We start from the raw sequence: 19,045 nt of genomic DNA on the forward strand, positions 1-19,045 counted from the left end.
TAGACAGAAAGCTGGCCACCTGGGCGCTGGGGTAGTGCTACGAAGGAGATGAAGGCAGGGTTGCGAGGCCTCCCTTCACTGCGGCGTCCTCGGGCAGTCTTCCGCACAGGGAGCTCCCCAGCAGCTGGGAATATAGCTGGTACCACCCCTGGCCCCTCTCTGGGGTACGTCACGTTTGCCAAGCCTGCGCCCCTATGCTGTACCATGGCAGGTCCCAAGGGCAGCACAAGGATCGCGGACAGGGGCAACCCTGAGCATTCTGTCATGCTGGATGGGTGTCAACTGACTGCTGTGCTGGTCCAGAGAGTGTGCAGCGGGTCCCCAAGCCAGAAAGACCAAGACCCAAAAGATTACAATCAGATTAATGTCTCTCGGCCTCTGGCAAGAAGCTGGGTAGGTCTGGGACTCGCTGGCGGAGTGGAGTTAGGAAAAGATGCTTCCTTTGTTAGAGTTCAATTAAGGTTGTGTATATTGGTGTAAAAAACTAATTTGGTTTCTTGAATCCCACTTACAATTTGGGTAAACTTTTCAAACCATACATAAGAGGTGCCCAAAATCCTAAGAAATGATAGTCACAGAAACAGACACCAAAAATAAGCTCCAAAGTGCCTAACTGGTCCTCCCTCCTCCCAGCCACTGTTAGTGGGGTTGCCCTGACCTCGCGACAACCTTTGTCCTCGTGCTCTTCCCCATCCCGCCCACCCTGCGGCGAGCCCAGCTGGAGCCCAGGACTTGGCCTTGTCCCTGGAGCTGCTCTCGATCCTCTTGGGCCATGAAAGTAGCCCCCCTACTCTGGCTACATTCCCACCACCCCCCCTCCAAAGAAAGAGGGAACCAGCCACTGGACAAGAAGGAGGCCACATAACCTCCTCAATGGTGACCTGCTGTCCCATGTCCCGGCATCCCCCTCCTGCCCCACGAAGGAGCCCCCACTCTGTCTGGAATGTCCTTCTCTGTGCTCTGACTCCTCAGTCCCTAGCCTGGCAAACCCCTCATCCTCCCCAGCACCCGCTTCTCTGGGAAGCCTGCCTGGCCCTCGCTGCCTGAGTAACGGCCCCAGTCCTGGGCGCCCCCTGCCCCTGCGCTTCGTGGGGCCCCTCCCCCGCACCGCCTCTTTTTGGTTTCAGCACTGTTTTTGGTTTCTGCACCTATTTCCTCCCCTAGTTGGTGAATCCTTGAGAAGAAAGACCTCATTTTATACCTTCTCAGGATTTAACACAAGACCTGGCACCAAGTACTCAGTAGAGATTTCAATGAATGAATGAAGACCACACCCAAAAACCTGAATACAGTATATTCTTCTCTTCCCTCCCAAGTGCATAACAGATTCAGGGCCTTTTGTGCCAGGAAATGTTGGAATGAAGAATTGGTGAATCAGCTTTAGTGGAATCTCAGAGCCTTGCAAGGCACCCAAGGCATGAGGAATATGCTGGATGCCACCAAGTGCATCAGCGGCGGGGTAGGGGTTACCCGACAACCCTCCCCCACCCTCGTCCCAAGCAAGCAGCGTGGTGAGACAGCCCGAACTGCCAGCCAGGACCCAGGAGCATTCTCAGGGCAGCAGGCGGCTGTGGAGAGCAGTGGGAGAGAGGACTACACCAGAGTCACCTCAAGCAAAAGCTGAGCAGGTCACACCACACCCCAGTTCAGAGGCCTTAGGCAGGACCCTTCCAGCCCACAGGGGAGAGCCCTGGCTCATTAACTTAATAGGCATCGATCTTCCTGGGAGTTACCCCCACTACAGGCACATTCCCACCTACCCCTCCAACAGGCCCCTTCACCGTCTACCCCAGCCAGCCTTTCCAGGTACATGTCTCTACCACAACTCCCTCCAAAGAGCCACCCTCCAGGACCATGCCTCTCCTCCGCTCCCCGAATAAAGACAGCCCATTCACACTCTGACTTTACACGTAGCTTCCCCTCTGCCTGAAATGCCTTTTCTTGATTGTGCACCAAAGGAATCCCTACTTATCCTCCAAGACGCAATCCAAGAGTGCCCATTCCCATGATGCCTTTCTTGGCTCACCTAGGTTGGCTCCTCCACTCACTCCCCTGCCTTCCCGCTGCTCTTGGTTCATCGCAGCACTTGCCAGGTGGAATCACAGCTTATGTGTTTACATTTTCCCCTCGCTCCACTAGGCTGGGAGCGCGGCGGCGACAATGTCTGCCACTGCCCGAGAATGTGTGATGTGCCAGGCACCACCACCCTTGGAGTTGACCCTACCAACCCCTTAGGGAGTGAGTGTCAGTTTCCTGTCCACTTTACAGATACAGGTAAACTGACCCTTCTAGATGTTAGAGAACTTGTCCAGGTCTCCACTCTGCCTGCCTGGTGTGAAAGGTCGCTTTGAAAGCAGAGGTCACACCTTACTCCTTTTTCTCCAGCACTGCACTTGGCCCACAGTAGGTGCTCAAGAAAAGGGTATAAAGCTTCAGTTACATGAGAGGAGTAAGTCCTGGAGGTCTGCTGTAGCACGCTGGGTCTGCAGTTTCTAATACTTTTCGTACACTTAAAAATTTGCCAAGAGGGTAAATCTCACATGATATTCTTACCACAAAAAAAATTTTAAAAGCCCTGAGAGAAAGGAAAAGAGGGTGGAAGGAGGGTTTCAGGCAGCAGAGACAGTGTACCATCAGGCGCACGTGAGCTTTAGTCACCAAATAACCAGCCATTGTCAGCCCCACAACTCAGCCCCACAGGCTGCGCCTGAGAAGGCCATTCCCCAGCGCTGGGGTGTCCGAGCTCCATGGGCAGGGAGGTGGGGAGCACTCAGAGAGTCAGTCCCATTACTCTTCACCCCGGGGCGGGAGGCAAGGAAGGAGAGTGGGCAATAGTAATCAAAGCGGGAAGGCCCGCCCGTGTTTCCTGGCCCCAGGGGACTTTCACCTGGGCTGTTAGCCAGACAAGTGCAGGACACCCCAAAAGCAAACATCGCCAGTGCTAATCGTGATGAGCATCATTGTCAGACATGCCCTCAATGCATCCCATCCAGAACCCTCTCCAGGTGGGAAGTGCTGCACCCCGAGTCCAGAGCACTGAGAACCTTGCCAAGCTCAAGTCTGAACCCGCTGAGGTCAAACCTAAACCCGCAGGTAAACAGGCAAACAAGATTTTCTTAGAAGGATCAGCGCACTTGGAGGCTCCAGCTCCACAGCCTCTGGTTTTCCATAGACAGGCGGGCACGGGACTGACAGGGCACACTCCGATGACTCGTGGTCCACGTCTACCCCTGCTGGAGCCCCCGGCCCCTCCATCTGGGGCCGGCGCGGGGGGGATGCCATACTTGCCTGTGTGATGCCCCGTTTCTGCCACTGACTGCTTGATCCAGTCTTGTGTCTTGTCGATATGAAATAACTTCAGGTCTTCTTCATCTAGGGCAATGTCTCCCCAAAAGACAGCTGGGAAGAAAAAACAAAAATGGACCAATTTAACCTGGAGGTCAAGAAATGGCTTTACTAATGCCCCAGAGGGCACTGGGTGCTGAGTAGCAAACTCTAGAAAAGACAGCCCATCCAATCAAATGTCAACTCACATAGGGCTGGTAGAGAAAAAGGAAACAAAGATGATAATTCTGTGCATTAAAGCTACAGGGCTGGGGCCAACCGTCATAAAGATCAAAGGCCTAGGTCTGTAAGGTATTTTAAAGGTTGCCCTGTCTTTGAAAGGTCACCCTGTCTTTCTCCAGCTATAGGCCGCTCTGGGCAAAACCACTACAATAAAACCAGCTGTTTCTCTCTTTTTGAGAATCCTCAGAATATAAATGAAAAATCATAATGTAATAAATGACACTCCTGTTTATAACCTTTGCTGTCCTTCCCTGGGGGAAGGTCATATTTCCCTGCCCCACTGAGGTCAGGACGAGCCACTTTCCTGCTCTGACTAAGTAAGCACGGGGAGAAGCTTTAAGAGCCAGTGCATGAATCTCCAGGTCCTCTTCGCCCCTTTCCAGAGGACAAGCAATGTCCCAGATGGGGATGACTCTGCCCCGCTGGGTTCTGCAGTAGAGATGATGTGAAGCAGTGAGATGGCTGATTAGGACAGATATGTAGCATGAATGAGGAAAATAAAAACTGTTATTTATTATAAGTGTCTGCGAGTTGGGGCTATTTGTGACTGGGGCATAACCTCCTGACTAATACAGAAATTGCTATCAAAAGTGGTATACCACTGTAGCATAAATACATTGTCTTTGGGCCACCCGGTGGGTGTCAAGGATACTTTTACTAAAGGCTAGAAGAAGGTGACCTATATTATGCACTGATAAAGTCTTTGGTAATACTACAATACTACCTGAATTAACTTGGAAGGTAGATGATGAACTAAATGAGCTTATGGCTTTAAGTGAAGAGACTGGAAGCCAGAATGTTAATTGAATGCCTTAGTCACCATTAGCTGTGTTTGAAAAGGTACTATAAGAAAGATAAGGTTTTTAAAAAGAATTGGGCATGCAGGCATCACATGCACTGATTGCAGATTATATTACAAAGCTATAGTAATTAAAACAGTATGATAAAACAGTCTGATAAAATTCCAATTACACTTAAAAGAATCACTGTCATTAACTTACCCTACTTCAATTTTTCTGAGTAACTGAATTGTTGTTCTGTAACCAACTGTTTCTCATTTTCCCTTTGGTGCTCAGAGGGTTTCAACACACCCAGGGTGATGTGCTCAGTGGGATTCAGCATGGGCGACAGGAGGGCCTCTCTTCCGTGACATGGGGGAAGGGCCACCAGGACCAGGGCATCCTCCAGCAATTTAATAGATTATTTTTATTCCAGAATTTTATACAGAAGCTTAGGCATCTGGAACTTCATTCCCTTAAACTCTGAAAAGTGCGCCCCTTGGTAAGTGGCCGGTGCTCCTGCACACACCAGTTTGAAAACCAGGGCGTGACAGAGGTCGGGGCAAAGCGGCATGGGACTTCTCTTCAGCAGCCGCTTCCTAAGTCAAGGGGCTGCTGAGAAACCCCTTTGCACCGCCCCAAGGGCTTGCTCAGCGCCCCTCATCTCCACCTGCTGTTGAGTCATTTGGTGCCCAGCCCTCAGGGGTCCCTGTGACCTCAAAGGGCAGGAGTCCCGCGCTAATTATCCCCTTGCAGGCTCTTCCTGCCTGCAAGCTTTGCATTGTTCACCAGGGGGAGGTAAGTTGATTACAAGCATGTGCTTTTTAGCCAGAGATATCCCCAGTTTGAATCCCATTGTTGCCATTTAGTAGCTGCATGACCTTGGGCAAATCACTTGATCTCTCTGAGCCTCAGTTTCTCCATCTGGAAACAGAAGTGCCTGCCTTGCAGAACTGGTGAGAATTAAACAAGGTAAGTGGGTGAAACATTTGGGACAGGGCCTGACCCACAGTAAGCATTCAGTGAACGGTGGCGCCACTCTCATCTTCACTAGGTTCCTCTTGGCCCCTGTCTCCCCCTACTCTACTCTCTCTGCATCCAGGGGACCCTGCCCCTGTGACGCTCGGCTCAGCTCCACCACCGTCGCCATCACCAGAACTTCTGGATCATATGGAGACAGGAGATGGGAGGGCTCCCATCTCCCCCGTGAAGCTCTCCCTCCCGGCCCTGAAACACTTCTTCTTTTCTCTGCCTTTCGTTAGGACAAACAATCTCTATCAGACAATATCAACCAAACAATGGGGTTAAACAGCGTCCATATATTCACCTAATAAGTGTGTCCTGACGCCACTAATGCCAGGGCGGGGAAGAGGACAACACAAAGCGGCAGGTATGGGAGGGACAATGTTTTCTGCAACACTATACAATTAATCATGGCTTTCCCATCCGCATCGCTTCTTTTACTTTTCTCATTCCTGTTTTACAGATGAAGAAACTGAGACTCAGAGAAGGGAATGACTTGCTCAGGTCACAGAGCCAGCAAGTGGCAGAGGCGGAGTCCCCAGCCGGGGCTCTTTCCAGTCCCCCAAGCTGCCTTCCTTCGCTTCCCAAATTCTGCCAGATTCTAAGTGCCTCAGGGACAGGGTCCAGTTATATACACACATATTTCATACAGGAAATCCATTTAATACACCCCAAGGGAAGTTGTCACGTAAGATGCTGTGTATGCTTCGTGGTGAAGTACTGGATTACACACGCCGGGGCTTAAGTTGTGCCCGTGTTCACTTGGACAATGAAACTTAACCTCTCTGTGCCTCAGTTCCCTCTTCCTTCAAATGGGAATAAACAATAAATATCTTCCTCACAAAGGTACTGTGAGCATCAAGTGCAATAATACGAGTAAGTGCTTATTAGCACGAGGCTGGCACCTGGCACCATTCAGCTGCGCGGCTTCTTCCAGACGTGGAGATGCTTGACAGCGGCCTACGGTAACGGTGCTGTGCAGGGAGCCCAGAGACGTTCTGACTCTTATGATTCCCGTGGGGCTCACTGACTTATGTAGCACCCAACCCAAGGCAGCCCTTACGCACAGCAGCCAGAGGAGGGCGCTGGCCTGCCCTCCTTAAGGAGCACTCACGGGAAGAGACCACATGGCCTGCCACTGGACTCCATCCCATCTCAGGACCCAGAGAGCACCCTCCCACATCCAATTTAGTCTCCTAACCTGTGGCTCCGGAGGCTCCCACACTCCGCCCTTCTGTCCCACAGATCCTGCCTCAGGATCCAATGATAGGTCCTGTGGGTATCTCTCAAGGACACAGTCCAAGAAGGCTGCCTGCCGTCACCTGGAGACGATACCTCCCATAAAATGATCCCTCAGCACTGCCCTGGGCCCTGGGAGCTCCCCAGCGTCAGAGCTTCGGGCTTCGAACCAGAGTGACAGGTGCCCAAGGATAGAGGTCCCCCCCCCCAGAATCAGGCTGTCATCTAGAGTCCCACCCCTACCCCATTGCATAGATAGCAGTATATTGTGTAGGGAGGCTGAGTGATTTGTCCCATGCCAATTAGCAAGTAATTTAGCAGAGCCAAGGCTCAGGTCCCAGATAATGCTCCTCCTGAGCCGGTCTGAACTACCAGAGCAGAGTTTAGCACATGCATCTAGGAGGCGGGGGAGAAAACGATACTAAAGGGGATAGAAACTGGCTTTGGACATTCTGAAGAAGGCTGAGGCGAGGGAGGGGAGCCAGCACCCCAGACTCCTGCCACAACGTGCTCTTCCTGACAAATTCCTCCAAGGATCTCAACCAACGCACTGTAGGGAAATTCAAGAAAGCCCAGGAGCCTGCTTGGAGTGACACACCCAGGTGGTGTCATCCTGGGATTTCCACGAGGTCACAACTTCATGTCAACTCAATGTCTACTGTGGCTTTATGGCTCCTCCTCTGGGAAAAAGGCACAGTAAATGGCCAGCTACGGAAGGAAAGAGGGCAGGAAGGAAGAAGCATTTCTTGAGCCAAGCACGCACAAAGGGCTCTGTCTGCAGCCTAAGCGATGGCAGAGGTGCCACCAGAGCCTCCCTCTGGGCAGGCTCACACCCTGTGATGGCGGGCTCCGCCTGCACTGTAGGGGTCTCGAAGGCTGCATCCGTGGGGTTAGGGAGAAAACCCATTTCTGAAACAGCCCCCTCTCCACCAGAGAAAACCTACTTGTCTCCCGTCTATTGAAAGACAGTTCTTTTCTGGTGTCTCCTGGATGGCCTGGCGGGTCCCTTGTTTCAGAGGTTTCAGAGGGGCTTTCAGAGGGTCCACGGGAACTTCTGTCACACCTGAGCCATCCTGAGCCCTGAGGCTCTAAGAAACCAGCCATTCTACTCCAAGGTCTCTGTGGTATCATCACAATGGAAGATAATTAATATCCAAGGTTAACTTCTATCTTTGCAGTTTATGAAGGCAAGCACTGCATCTACCTGGCCTATTACTGTCCTGCCCCAGCACATGGCACACTGAAGAAGGACAGGAAATATTTGTTGAGTAAATGCCTGAGGAAGTGCTGGAGGCCACAGAGGACTGCCTTTGCCCTGGTCTGTCCGTGCCAGGGTGCAATGTGAGAACTGGCAGAGCTCAGCCCTTCTTTAAGGGTTATTTACACCCCGAGCAGAAAGGAGTGTACGTGATCCTGCAGGGACGGTCGCTCTGTCCAACAGACTGAGGTCATGTCAGGGAATGAGGACAGGCCTTTAGCGCTGAACCCTGTGGGAGACAGTCACCATGTTACTCTCAAAACAAGGGCGAAAACGTATTGCTCACAAAAGTCAAGTTGAATGGCTGCCCTGGCTGGGAGGCCACCACAAAATGAGGTCCCAAGACACTACTAGAAGGCCTGTTGATGTGGGCAAAGATTTTCGTCATCTTTGTTCACTAGTGTAACTCTAGGGCCCAGAACAGTGTCTGGCATCTAGAATATGATCAGGTAATATTTATCGATAAATTAATGAAAGGAGAATGAATTCCAAATTCTATTTATGTAAGTTCAATGCCCAAAGCAAGGTTAAAGTACTTCCCAACCATCGGCCCACTAACCATGTCTTCTTCCTCTGGAAACGATGGGACTATCTGAAAACATTAAACTGGTGAATTTTCAGTCCATCTGGCATTGTGGCCCAAGAGAAGGAAGAAAGGTGAATGGCTATGACCTGGCGGCCAGGGGGCGGGGTCCCCCCCCTCAGACAGATGGGGAAGTAGAAGGAAGCCCTCCTGTTAGAGGACAGGGGAGGAGCTGTGGTGTGAGGGCACCCGGGCACGTCAGGGTCTGAGCCAACTCCCCGAGCCCAGCTGAGGGAGGCAGCATGTCTGCAAGGAGCTGCCTCACCTGCCGCACACAGGGGAACCAGACAGTGGGGGCAGAGGGCGATGTCCAGAGATAAGGCCCCGAGGGTGTTCCCAGGCTGGCGTGCTAGGGCTCCAGGTACCCCCACATGCCCAGGGGGGATGCCGAGGTGCTGAGGGGGCCAGAGAACCAGCAGAGACCTGAGGTCAGGGTGAAAAGGCCACAGGGTAGGACTTATACCCAGAGCCAAATGCTCGAGAGCACGGGTTCACCAGCAGGTACCAGCACTGCACGCTGGAACACAGAGATGACCAGACGTCCCTCAGTGGGCACCTCTCGGGCCCAGGAACCCAAGGGCCAGACGGACCCACCACTTCCCAATATGGACCAGGATGGACTCAGATGACAGTCCCCTCTCCTGGCTGCCAAGAGGTCACATAAGCTCCCTTTCCACTCTCCGTGCCCTCCCAACCCCAACACACTCCTCATACTCAGACTCCGTCCCAGGAAAGTGCAGGGAAAAGGGGAGACAACAGAAAAACTTGAAAATTTATTCCAGGTTATGAACTATTCCAAATACATCATTTAAATAGGAAGATACTGAAATTTTGTACCTTGATACATCTAATCTTGGCCCCTTCTTCCACCCTGTGTAAGACGCCTATTGAGGGGATGGCTGGACGGCTGGATGCTCTTGAGCTCCAGAATCGTAATAACAATAATAGTAGCAAATGTTCTTTGAGTGCTTATTAGAGAAAATTCAATTTAGCTAAAGAAAATAAAGAAGCTATATTTTCTTTCCTATGAGAGCACTAACCAGGTAATGTTTTACCTTCCTATGATTTTAACCTGTTAATACCACAGTGTTTGTGAGTTCACAGCAGTGGTCCCCACACGTTAGTGTTCAAACCCAATACCCCCACTCCCCTGCCACTCAATAGGTCTGCAGTAGAGGTGGGGAGCTGAGGTTTTAAACAAGCATCTTTAGTGAATCTGAACCAGACATTTCCTGCGCCCCATTTTGAGGAACACTGATCTAGAGGAGAACGGGAAGCGTATGAGCAGCGTGGCTCCCCACCCCGGGGCCCCAGGAAGAGGGCATCTCATCGGGAGGCTGAGGCATGGACATGCGGGTGTCCAGATCCTTTGGACGACTTTTTTAATCACACGAGGTCAATCTGAGTGTGGGGCTGCTGCCTTTGGTGCTTAGTTAAGTCATGGCCCCAATGTGGGCTGCTCGGTGGTTGGGATGTTCCGGTGCTTAGTAAGGCCTATTTATTCCGGACGCCCTTGGTCCTTTGGCCAAACCTGAGTGACAGCTCTGGTCTCAGTCTGCTGATATCACTTATTTATGTGTCCATCTCCCCTACCCTACCAGGGAAAGGGCAGAATGAAGTCTTATTCATCCTTGTGCCTGCCTTCCTCCACCCTAATTCCCTGACGGTAGCTCCAAAAATATTTGTCAAGTGAATGGCTGAACAAATAAACGCATAACTGTATTCATGGATGGATACTATTCAACTCCAGAGTGGTAATAACAATAATAATAGCAAATGTTCTTCAGGTGTGTATTAAGTCCAGGGATTGGCTAAAACCTCACATATATTACCTCATGTAATTCTCACAGACCCAAGCAGGTAAGTATCTTTAGTCCCATAAACTGAGGGCCATAGAGTTTAGTCATTTGCACCACGCAGTAAATGTGGAGCGGCGGTCACCAGTAGATTGTCTTTGGTCATTTTGATCACGCAGTCAGACAAAATTATGAGAGAACTCTAAAAGTCAGATGTCATTAATATTGAAAAGAACTGTGGCCCTATCTACAAAATGAAAATAATTCAACCTTTCTTCACATTTAAATATCCATGGAGCTAGCTGGGAAGGCATTTAAAACTTTAAAAGCAAGAGAAATGCAAAACTGGATCAAGTACATTTGCAGCCCAGGCGGGTGCTGGACAGAAGAAAAGAATCAGATAGTTTTTAACTTGAATCTGGGGACCACCCCCTCATCTCAGGCCTTGAGACTGCCCACATGGGGCATCAACAGAGCGCCTCGAAACAGGATGCACACCATATACCGCAATAAATTTCAAATAAATAAAAAATATAAAAAGTTAAAAGTTAAATCGACAAATTGATTGAACAATATTTAGAACTGAGTGAGCTAAGTCTATATATTCAAAACACACAGCTAATGAATTCTTACCAAAAGGCAAAACACGGCTTGGGGCAGCCTCCATAGAGAAAGCTCTTATGATTCCCACAACCTGGATAACTCTTCTTCCACCACTGACCGCTGCCTACTAGAAGTGTAATCTACAGATGAGCAGCATCAACGTCCTCTTGGAGCTTAATACAAATTCAAAATCACAGGGGGCCCCCGGGCCTGCTGAACCAGTAGCTACATGTGAACAAGACCCCAGGGAGGCTGTATACAACTAACGTTTGAGAAGCACTGACTCAAAGCACCAGACACTTTGCCTCTATCAACTGTGATCCTGGTTTCATGGGCTCCCTGTACCTCTTTTATGCCTGTTATGGCTGTAAGCAGGGTCGTTCTTCTCAGAAATGTAGGTCTCGAATGGATGGACAGGCCACAGAGGGCAACTAAAATGCACCTCAGTGAAAACGCCATCTGGCCCAGCCTTGGCTGACTCGGCTGGAACTCCGACCTGCAGTTTACAGAGCTGTGACCAGGTGGTAGTGTTTTGCTATGAAGCTCTGGCTAGTAAATATTTCAGGAAGAGATGATGAAATACCACGGGAAAAATGCTTTTCAGACATTATAAATAACAATCTTTAAAGGGGGCCAATTTTAAAGCTATGATATGATACATTTGAACAATAAAAATTTATTTATTTGAAAATATAAAAGGAGCTCATTTTAGACACACTTTCTAATAATACATATTCAGCAATACGCCGATCCTTAACAATGGGCCGGGAGAGGGGAGAGCCTTGGTTTGCAGCTTTCCCTGGTGAACCTACTCTCCCACCGTGGCTGACTTCAAGGCCACAGATCAAGGAGTTGGGAAGCGGTAAGTCCAATGAGCTCTGACAATCAGGTAAGAGCTGGCTTCAGCACACTCGGGTAAGAACAACAAAGAGCACCTCACAGTCTCCCAAGGTCTGTTATGTTCCCCTCTGATTCTGTGTGCATGTGGCTGACTCAAGGCTGCAGAAGATGGTCATGGCCCAGCCTTGCAGGGAAAGGCCCATCGCTGCGGCTCCCATCGCAGCATCCCCACAGCACCTCGCCCTATCTTCTCCCCAGTGCGGGAGCATACAGCACTCTGTCCTGGGGACCAGGCCAAATGCCTTCTTTCTATTAACCTCAAGGCCCAGAGAGGAGGTACAACTTGGCCAAGGTCACGCAGGCAGCAAGAGGTTTCACAGGTGTTTTAAGTCAACAGAGGGGCTCGCTGATTCCCAGAGTAGGGCTCTCCCCCAGCTCTTCCCCAAGTGTCATGGCCTGGGAAGTTAATAAGAAATGTGTGTTAAACCTCTTGCTTTAGTGCAGGATTTCTCAGAGCCTTTACAATCCTAACAAACATCATGACTTGCCAAGGGAAAGACAGAGAACGCACAATGCGGTTGCCCTGGGATCTTTCCACGGCCTCTCCTGTCCCGAGGAACACCTGTTGGGGACCGCCGCACTACTAGGCCATCTTCCAGGAGTTACGGACTCCTAGGCCTAGAAGGGACCTTCATGGTCATTGGGTCCAGCCCACTACTTGATGGCTGAGTGGCCTCTTACACACCTCTAGGGACAGGGAGCTCATGCCCCTCCAACACACCCCCATTTATCATGGAACGGCTGCCTCTCTTCGTCCAAATCAGGTGTTTTCGTTCTTCTCTCAGGCCGCAGGCACCGAAATGAAAGGGGCTGATCGCTGCTGTGCACCAGCCGCAGGCCAGGCTGCCCCGCGCCCCCAACTCTCACAGCAGCGGCTCTGTGGGACACGCACCATCATGCTCATTTTTCAGAGATCAGGCAACTTGCTCTAGGCCGCGTCTCAATTCTAACTCCCAGCTGCCACGCACCTTTGCCTCCAGGTGACCCATGCTGCTCAGGAAGGGACAGGAGCTTGGTGAGGAGGAATGACTGACTCAGCTGTGGGTGGATTCAGAACAGGCTTCTCAGCGGCGTGACACTCGAGGAAGAGGATGGCGTATAAGCAGAGGTCTGGCAAGTGGGTAACAAGGGGGAAGGGCATGCTGGCCAAGGAAACAGCACGTGCAAAGGTCCCGAGGGGAGAAACCGGGAGGCACTGTCAGCGCTGGAACAGAAGGGGCTCAGTGAGGGGGGCCTGGCTGAAGTGGGGGACTGGCCACGTGGATGACAGTGATGGCAAGGCAGGACTTGAGACTCACAGGAACTGAGAGGCTGAGCAGGGGCAAAGGAAAGGCCCAGACACAGAAAACAGAATTCTGGGGCCATTAAGGAACCCAAGGCAGAACTGGTCACAAGGAGTTGCTGGGACCTTCAGGGTATTTTCATAAAGGAACGAGTAAATGAAAGAACGTTCCTTGCTGAAGTTCTAGGGGAGGAAAACCTATTAGCCCCATTCCATGGGGAAAGCCATGGGGGGCAGTTAACAACTAGTTCAAGTTTACAACCAGCGAGAAGGGGGCAGGGCTGGAACGCAGACCTGTGGGATCTAAATTTGGAGCTTGGTTCACTGCCTTGCACTGGACCCAGTTTCTAGAATTGGGATTCAAGGTGGGGCCGATCCCATGGTCAGGGGGGAGAGCCCTGTTACAAGATGAGCCACTGGCCTGACAAAGGCTGGACAGCCCAGCAGAAGTGCTTGGAGGGGACAGAGTCCAGGAGGCATTGGCCAAGAGGGTCCTTCGCACCCCTCTCCCCACCCGAGACACTGAGGGGATCTTGGGTAAGTGGCCCCTGGCTTGGGGCCTGCAGAGCTGGAGAGGGTGTAAGCCAGGAAGAAGCCCAGCCAGCCAGAGGGAGACCCCATTCGACTCTGCTGCCTTGTCACCGAACCCGCCCTCCCCGCAATACTGTTTCCCGGCACCCAGAGATTGATCAAGATCAAGAACTTGAGGAGACGCTTCTGGCCTCCCCAACCCTTCTTGGCCACAGTCCCTGCCCTACCCCAGGGCTCACTGCAAAGCGAGCAGAGACCTGGATCTATCCCGTGGAAGTGACGTCCAGCAGATAGTCACCTGACCTCATCTCACCTCCACCAGTTGGCCCATTTCCTGATTTCCATGTCGACACTTAGAGCTTGGGTTTGCAGGTGCTTTATTTTTCAATCAGCTTCCCACTGATGGACCTCATCACAAATGTTCACAGAAGAGCGGCTTCCGGAACACAAAAGGCCCCAATAAAAGCAAGGTGGAACCACAGGTATAGTCTCTACTGGGGAGGAGGGGGCTTGGATGTCAGGTGTGACACTGGGCAAGTGCTTTTCCCTTCAGTGGCCTTTTCTTTACCCACCCCATGGGGGAACCAGTGCAGTGTTTCTCATGCATGGTCCACAAACCACCTGTGTTAGACACGTCTAAGGAGAGCGTTGAGATGAAGATCCCCAGGCCCCAAAACAGATTTATGAAATTAGACTCTCCGGGAACAGGGCCCAGAAATATGCATGTTAAATTCGTGCCCAGCCCCCTGCCCGGGCGACTCATAGACACTGAAGTTTGGAGACCCATGGAGTCCATGGTCTCTGAGGTGTCTCCAGCTCCACCATCTGATTTCCCAACAAGTCCTGTTAGCGGAGTGTAGCGCACCCACCCAGGGCCTGCTATTTGTCCACCCCAATAACACGCCACTCAGGAAGGACCTCGCTAATGTTCCACGAGAGGGTCACCTAGAGATAAGCCGAGATTATTAGAGGAACTAAATATGGAGCATCCGAACCATTGGAATTCCTCTCAGGAAAAAGGCCGAGGTGGGGCGGAGGGGCCAGAGGCAGGGCGAGCTACAGGGAAATCCTACCCAGAGACACATTTTGTTCACTTCAAGTTTCCAGCAGAGGGATTTAACAGGTTTAAAGCAGTTTTCTGTGAATCTTTGTCCAGGGAGTGTATGTACAAACAAACAGGGAGGGGTTTTTTTTTTGTTTTTTTTTTAGGAAAAAGTTAATCGGCTTAAAGTGTGCAACTAAATAAGCAAAGCTTACATTAAAGTGACCCACAGAGAAAGGACCCCATGGAAAGAAAGTTCTAGGAAATACAATATGGCCTCTATGTTCTTTTGTAGTTTCATGCTATAAATATTCATGGGGTGGTGTTAATGGGGTCCACAGCTCTATGCAACCACAATAGTTTTTTTGTTTATTCTCAGGACCATGAACTTTGAAACCATGAACCTAAATTTCAGAACTCTGCATTCAGGCGCATTTGCAGAGCAGGAGGGGAGAGGCTCAGGCCGGTGGAGGACAGAGGAGAGGAAACGAACGGGGCGAGATGTGAATCATGCCTCCTGGATCTTTTGGTTGAGATTAAAGAGTAGGATCTGTTTAGTATGGGAGGCCTCCTGTCTCCAAGGTCTCCAGCTGCTCCAGCCTGGGAAATGGCCTTCACACAGGACAGATAGCTTCCTTACGCAAGCCTGTGGCAGGCTGGCGGGGGGGCGGGGGGGGGCGCAGTTTGAAAATATTTTAATTGGACCAAACAGATTTGTTGCATGTTTTACCTTGAAGACTTTAAGAAACTAATTTGAATCATGGGATTTCTAAGATGTAGAGAGTTTAAAAGTCATCTAAGCGATGTCCTTATTTTTCATATGAGGAAACGGAAATCCAAGAAAGATAAAGGACTTGCTCAAAATATTGCACCAAGAAGCCATGTCTGCTGACTCTAAAACCATTGGCTCTTCCCCTACAGCACGGATGGCAAATATGAGAAAATCATGTGCCCCCCTGCTCTTGTCCCCCAGGGCAGATGTCACTAATGGAGCACGGTCTTCCTGTCCACTGAACCTGGACACAGCCTTCAAATCCATCTCAACACAGTGCCACAAAGGGCCAGCACAAATTGATAGGAATGGCAAATGAGTTGGGACCTATTTACCATCTGTGGCCCACACCCTGCAGGCAACACCCATAACCCATGGCCTATTTGTTCCAGCTAAGGATTTCCTACTGAAAACCACCTGAAGCCTGAACTCAGGCCTACGAGGCCACACCAGAAACAGAACAGAACCTGAGAAGCTGTAGGTCAATCAGCACCTAGGAGAGCGCCATGCACAGCGGGTATGACTTGCAACTCAGCTCTGAAAGCTGATTCCACCCCAAGAGAACCCCCAACCCTGCCTTCCATCTTGGCTGTCAGCATCCTATTTTACAGACGAGCCAAGAGGGCCTGGCTGGTGCCTGGGCAGGTGGCCACCTTGCTCAAGGCAGATAGGGCCTCCTCCCTTGACTCTTCATCTATATCACAATGTGGTTGCGCCAGTATATTTCAGAGCCATGTCACTGCTTGGCTTTCCAAGCAGGACTCCCTTGGCTTAAGAAGTGCCTACTCAAATAACTTCCCAGAAAAAAAGATTACCCACCAGACTGGCATGAGCAGTAGGCCACACCTGCAAGCCTACTTAAGTTTGATAGCTCCAAATAAGTTTCAACTCATGTGCCAGTCCCACTGAATTGGTGACGTTTCTGTGAGCACTTCTTGGACCCATAGGAAAGCGAGCCACGATGAATTAGCCATGTCTGCCATTGGCACAGAAGAGGAGTGGCATCGAAGGTGCCACACTTTGGCCATTTACTAGTGCATGTTGTGGAGATACTAAAAATGTTTTCACCCATGTAAATGAGTATCTGTGGCAAGGTCTATGCTATGATTAAAGTTATTCCTCTTAATTTTTTTGACTTCTCACCTGAAGATATATTTGTTGGTTTTACAGAGAAAGGAAAGGTGGGGAAGGAGGGAGAGAGAGAGAGAGGAGAAATGTTGATATGAGAGAGAAACATTCGATTAGTTGCCTCCCATATACACCCTGGCTGGGGATTGAACCTGCAACCTAGGTATGTGCCCTGACCAGGAATTGAATTCGCAACTTTTTGCTCCAACCAACTAAGCCACCTGGCCAGGGCTAACTTACTGTCCACTCTCTGTTCCACTCTGTGCCCAGGAAGGCTGATCCTGTGACTGTACATTCCCCTTCCCCCTGGCTTCTGGTTACGCTCAATCTGGAGTAGACTCTGGCAGGGCCGACAGGAGAGGAGTAAGAGAGGCAGGCATGTCCTCCCTGCTTTGGTGCTGTGTCTCTGGCAGCAGTCACACCCCTCTGCCACTGCCCCTCCTGCATGGCTCCGACTCCTACGACACTGCTCGGTCCCCTGTTCCTTCAGCCACAAGAGGGCTTGCTAGTCTCCCATAACCCTGTCTCTGTAAGTAGGCCCTTAAGATCTCTTCATCTGAAACATCTGGGGTAAAGTCTGTTTCCTGCTGGGACCCTGGCTCAAATGGCTGTTCTAAGAAAATCCTTCCATTATTTTCATAGCTAAATAGAAAGATGGGGTTGTAACGGGTAAAGTGAAGGGTTACTTTGGCCTAAGATGACACTTTTCACTGCTCCATTCCTGCAGAATATGACTCACTGCTGTCTCACACCTGCTGCATTCCCACAGCCTGAGCTCACATGGCCTCCACTCAGTAATGGAGAGAAGGGTGTAGTTCAGGTCCTAAAAGCCAGAAGCTTCTTGGGCTCTAATTTTGCATCTTATATGCCTGGTTCCAGTCCCAGCCATACCTCATAAGCCCTAATATTTCCTCTGTGAAATGACCTCTCTCAGAGCTGTAAGTTACCAGTGCAACCGTGTGTGACTCATTCTGAAGACTAAGGCCCCCTGAAGACCCTAAGTAGTGCAGAGAGTGGGAAGATATAGTAGGTGGAGAGCAAAGGAGACCTGGGATCTACCTCTGGCCGGGCCAGCCGCTATCCACGTGACCTTGGGTAAGTAACTGCCCTTCCTAAGGGTTTCTTCCAGCTCTAACATTCTACAATATTTTACTCTAAGATCTTAGTGTATCTGGTTAATGTTCAGTTAACGATAATGATAATGGGCCTATTATCATTTTGACTAAATTTTCTTCACAAAGGTTCAGCAAGTTTAGCCCATTGTGGCATAGGCTGCATATTGTCCACCAATACCTTCTCTCCCTTCTTCCATATAACAGGACCTCTGTTACAGGACTTCCAGAAGAAAGACTTCCCAGACTCCCATATAACTATCTGTGGCGATGTGACTAAGTTCTGGCCAATGAGATGAAAGCTGAAGTGACAAATGGTATTTCTTGGGTAACTTCTTGCATATTCTTGGGCCTCTTTTCTTTCCCATGCCTTCCATGCCTCGCCTGTGTTTGGGATGGTTTAAGCTCTGGTTACCATCTTGGACCATGAGGACAAGGGCCTCAACCCAAAGCCCCTGGAAGGAGACTAGGTCTTTCTGGAGGATCTTCAGGAGCAGAACCTCCTTACTTGCCCTCCACTGCAGACCTCCAGACTTCAATGTGAGAAAGAAACTTCTAGCTTGGTTAAGCCATGTTCTGTCTATGGCTTCCCCACTCTAAATCTACCCTTCTTAGCCATGCCTTGTGATGCTGGAGCTGGACCCTAGAAACGTCTCTTCATTGCCGGCTGGTACACTAGACTTTGTCAGTAGAGGGCACTAGAGAGAGGGATACTGCAAGGCGAAGGGACTTTCTTACTGGTTCCAAGGGGTGGTGGTGGGAGTGTCTCATCTTTCTTATTCCCATGGAGTATTCAGGAAACCCACTGGTGCCCACCCTACGAAGTTTTGCCAATACTCCAATGGTCAATTCCTGGCTCATCAGCCTTTTCCTGCAGCATCTCCGCCGACTTCTCTGACCTGCGCTGGGCTGCAGCCACACCTCCTGGGAAGTTAGAATTTCAGCCCGGTCGCGGGGTGGGTGCCCTTTTCCACGTTTATTCCTTCCCTAGTAATTGCTCCCATGTCTGCTATTTCTGTTGTCTTTAGAGTCCTCCTGCCTCCTTTAGTACTATATCCCTTTTTGCTAGTTAATAATCCTTTATATTAAAATTTCAAATTACTGGTGTGGTTTCAGTCTCCCAACTGGACTCTAATGGGCACAGCAAATTAGCCTGGGTCCATGACTAGCAATTTAACCTAAGTTTAACCGCTACAACCATGCAATCATGTCCACGGAAAAAGGTGAATAGGGGTACGGAAGAAGCTTCCTGCTTTTTAAAGATGTCTCCAAAATTCATTTGTGACAACATGATAAACATGACAAGTAAAAAAGGTGAAGTCCTTAAACATTTAAGAGTACCTACAAAAACGTTGAAAAATAAACATCCAAATAGGAAAAAAAAAAAGCATGAACAGAACTGGGGATCGGGGGTGGGGGGGCGGCATATA

The 19,045-nt window shown here is 50.2% G+C and overlaps 1 protein-coding gene across 1 annotated transcript in view; it reads right to left on the reverse strand.

Moving 5' to 3' along the window:
• The window catches only part of TLL2 (tolloid like 2), a 119,445-nt gene that overhangs the window by 88,044 nt on the left and 12,356 nt on the right, over positions 1 to 19,045 (reverse strand). The window contains exon 2 of the mRNA XM_054581704.1: positions 3,289 to 3,399. Within this exon, the coding sequence (XP_054437679.1) occupies positions 3,289 to 3,399 (111 nt within the window). The remainder of the gene's footprint in view (positions 1 to 3,288; positions 3,400 to 19,045) is intronic.

This window comes from Pteronotus mesoamericanus, unplaced genomic scaffold, assembly GCF_021234165.1.
Source record: "Pteronotus mesoamericanus isolate MK-2021 breed Mesoamerican mustached bat unplaced genomic scaffold, CSHL_Meso_final contig_657, whole genome shotgun sequence".
Classification (NCBI taxonomy): Eukaryota; Metazoa; Chordata; class Mammalia; order Chiroptera; family Mormoopidae; genus Pteronotus; species Pteronotus mesoamericanus.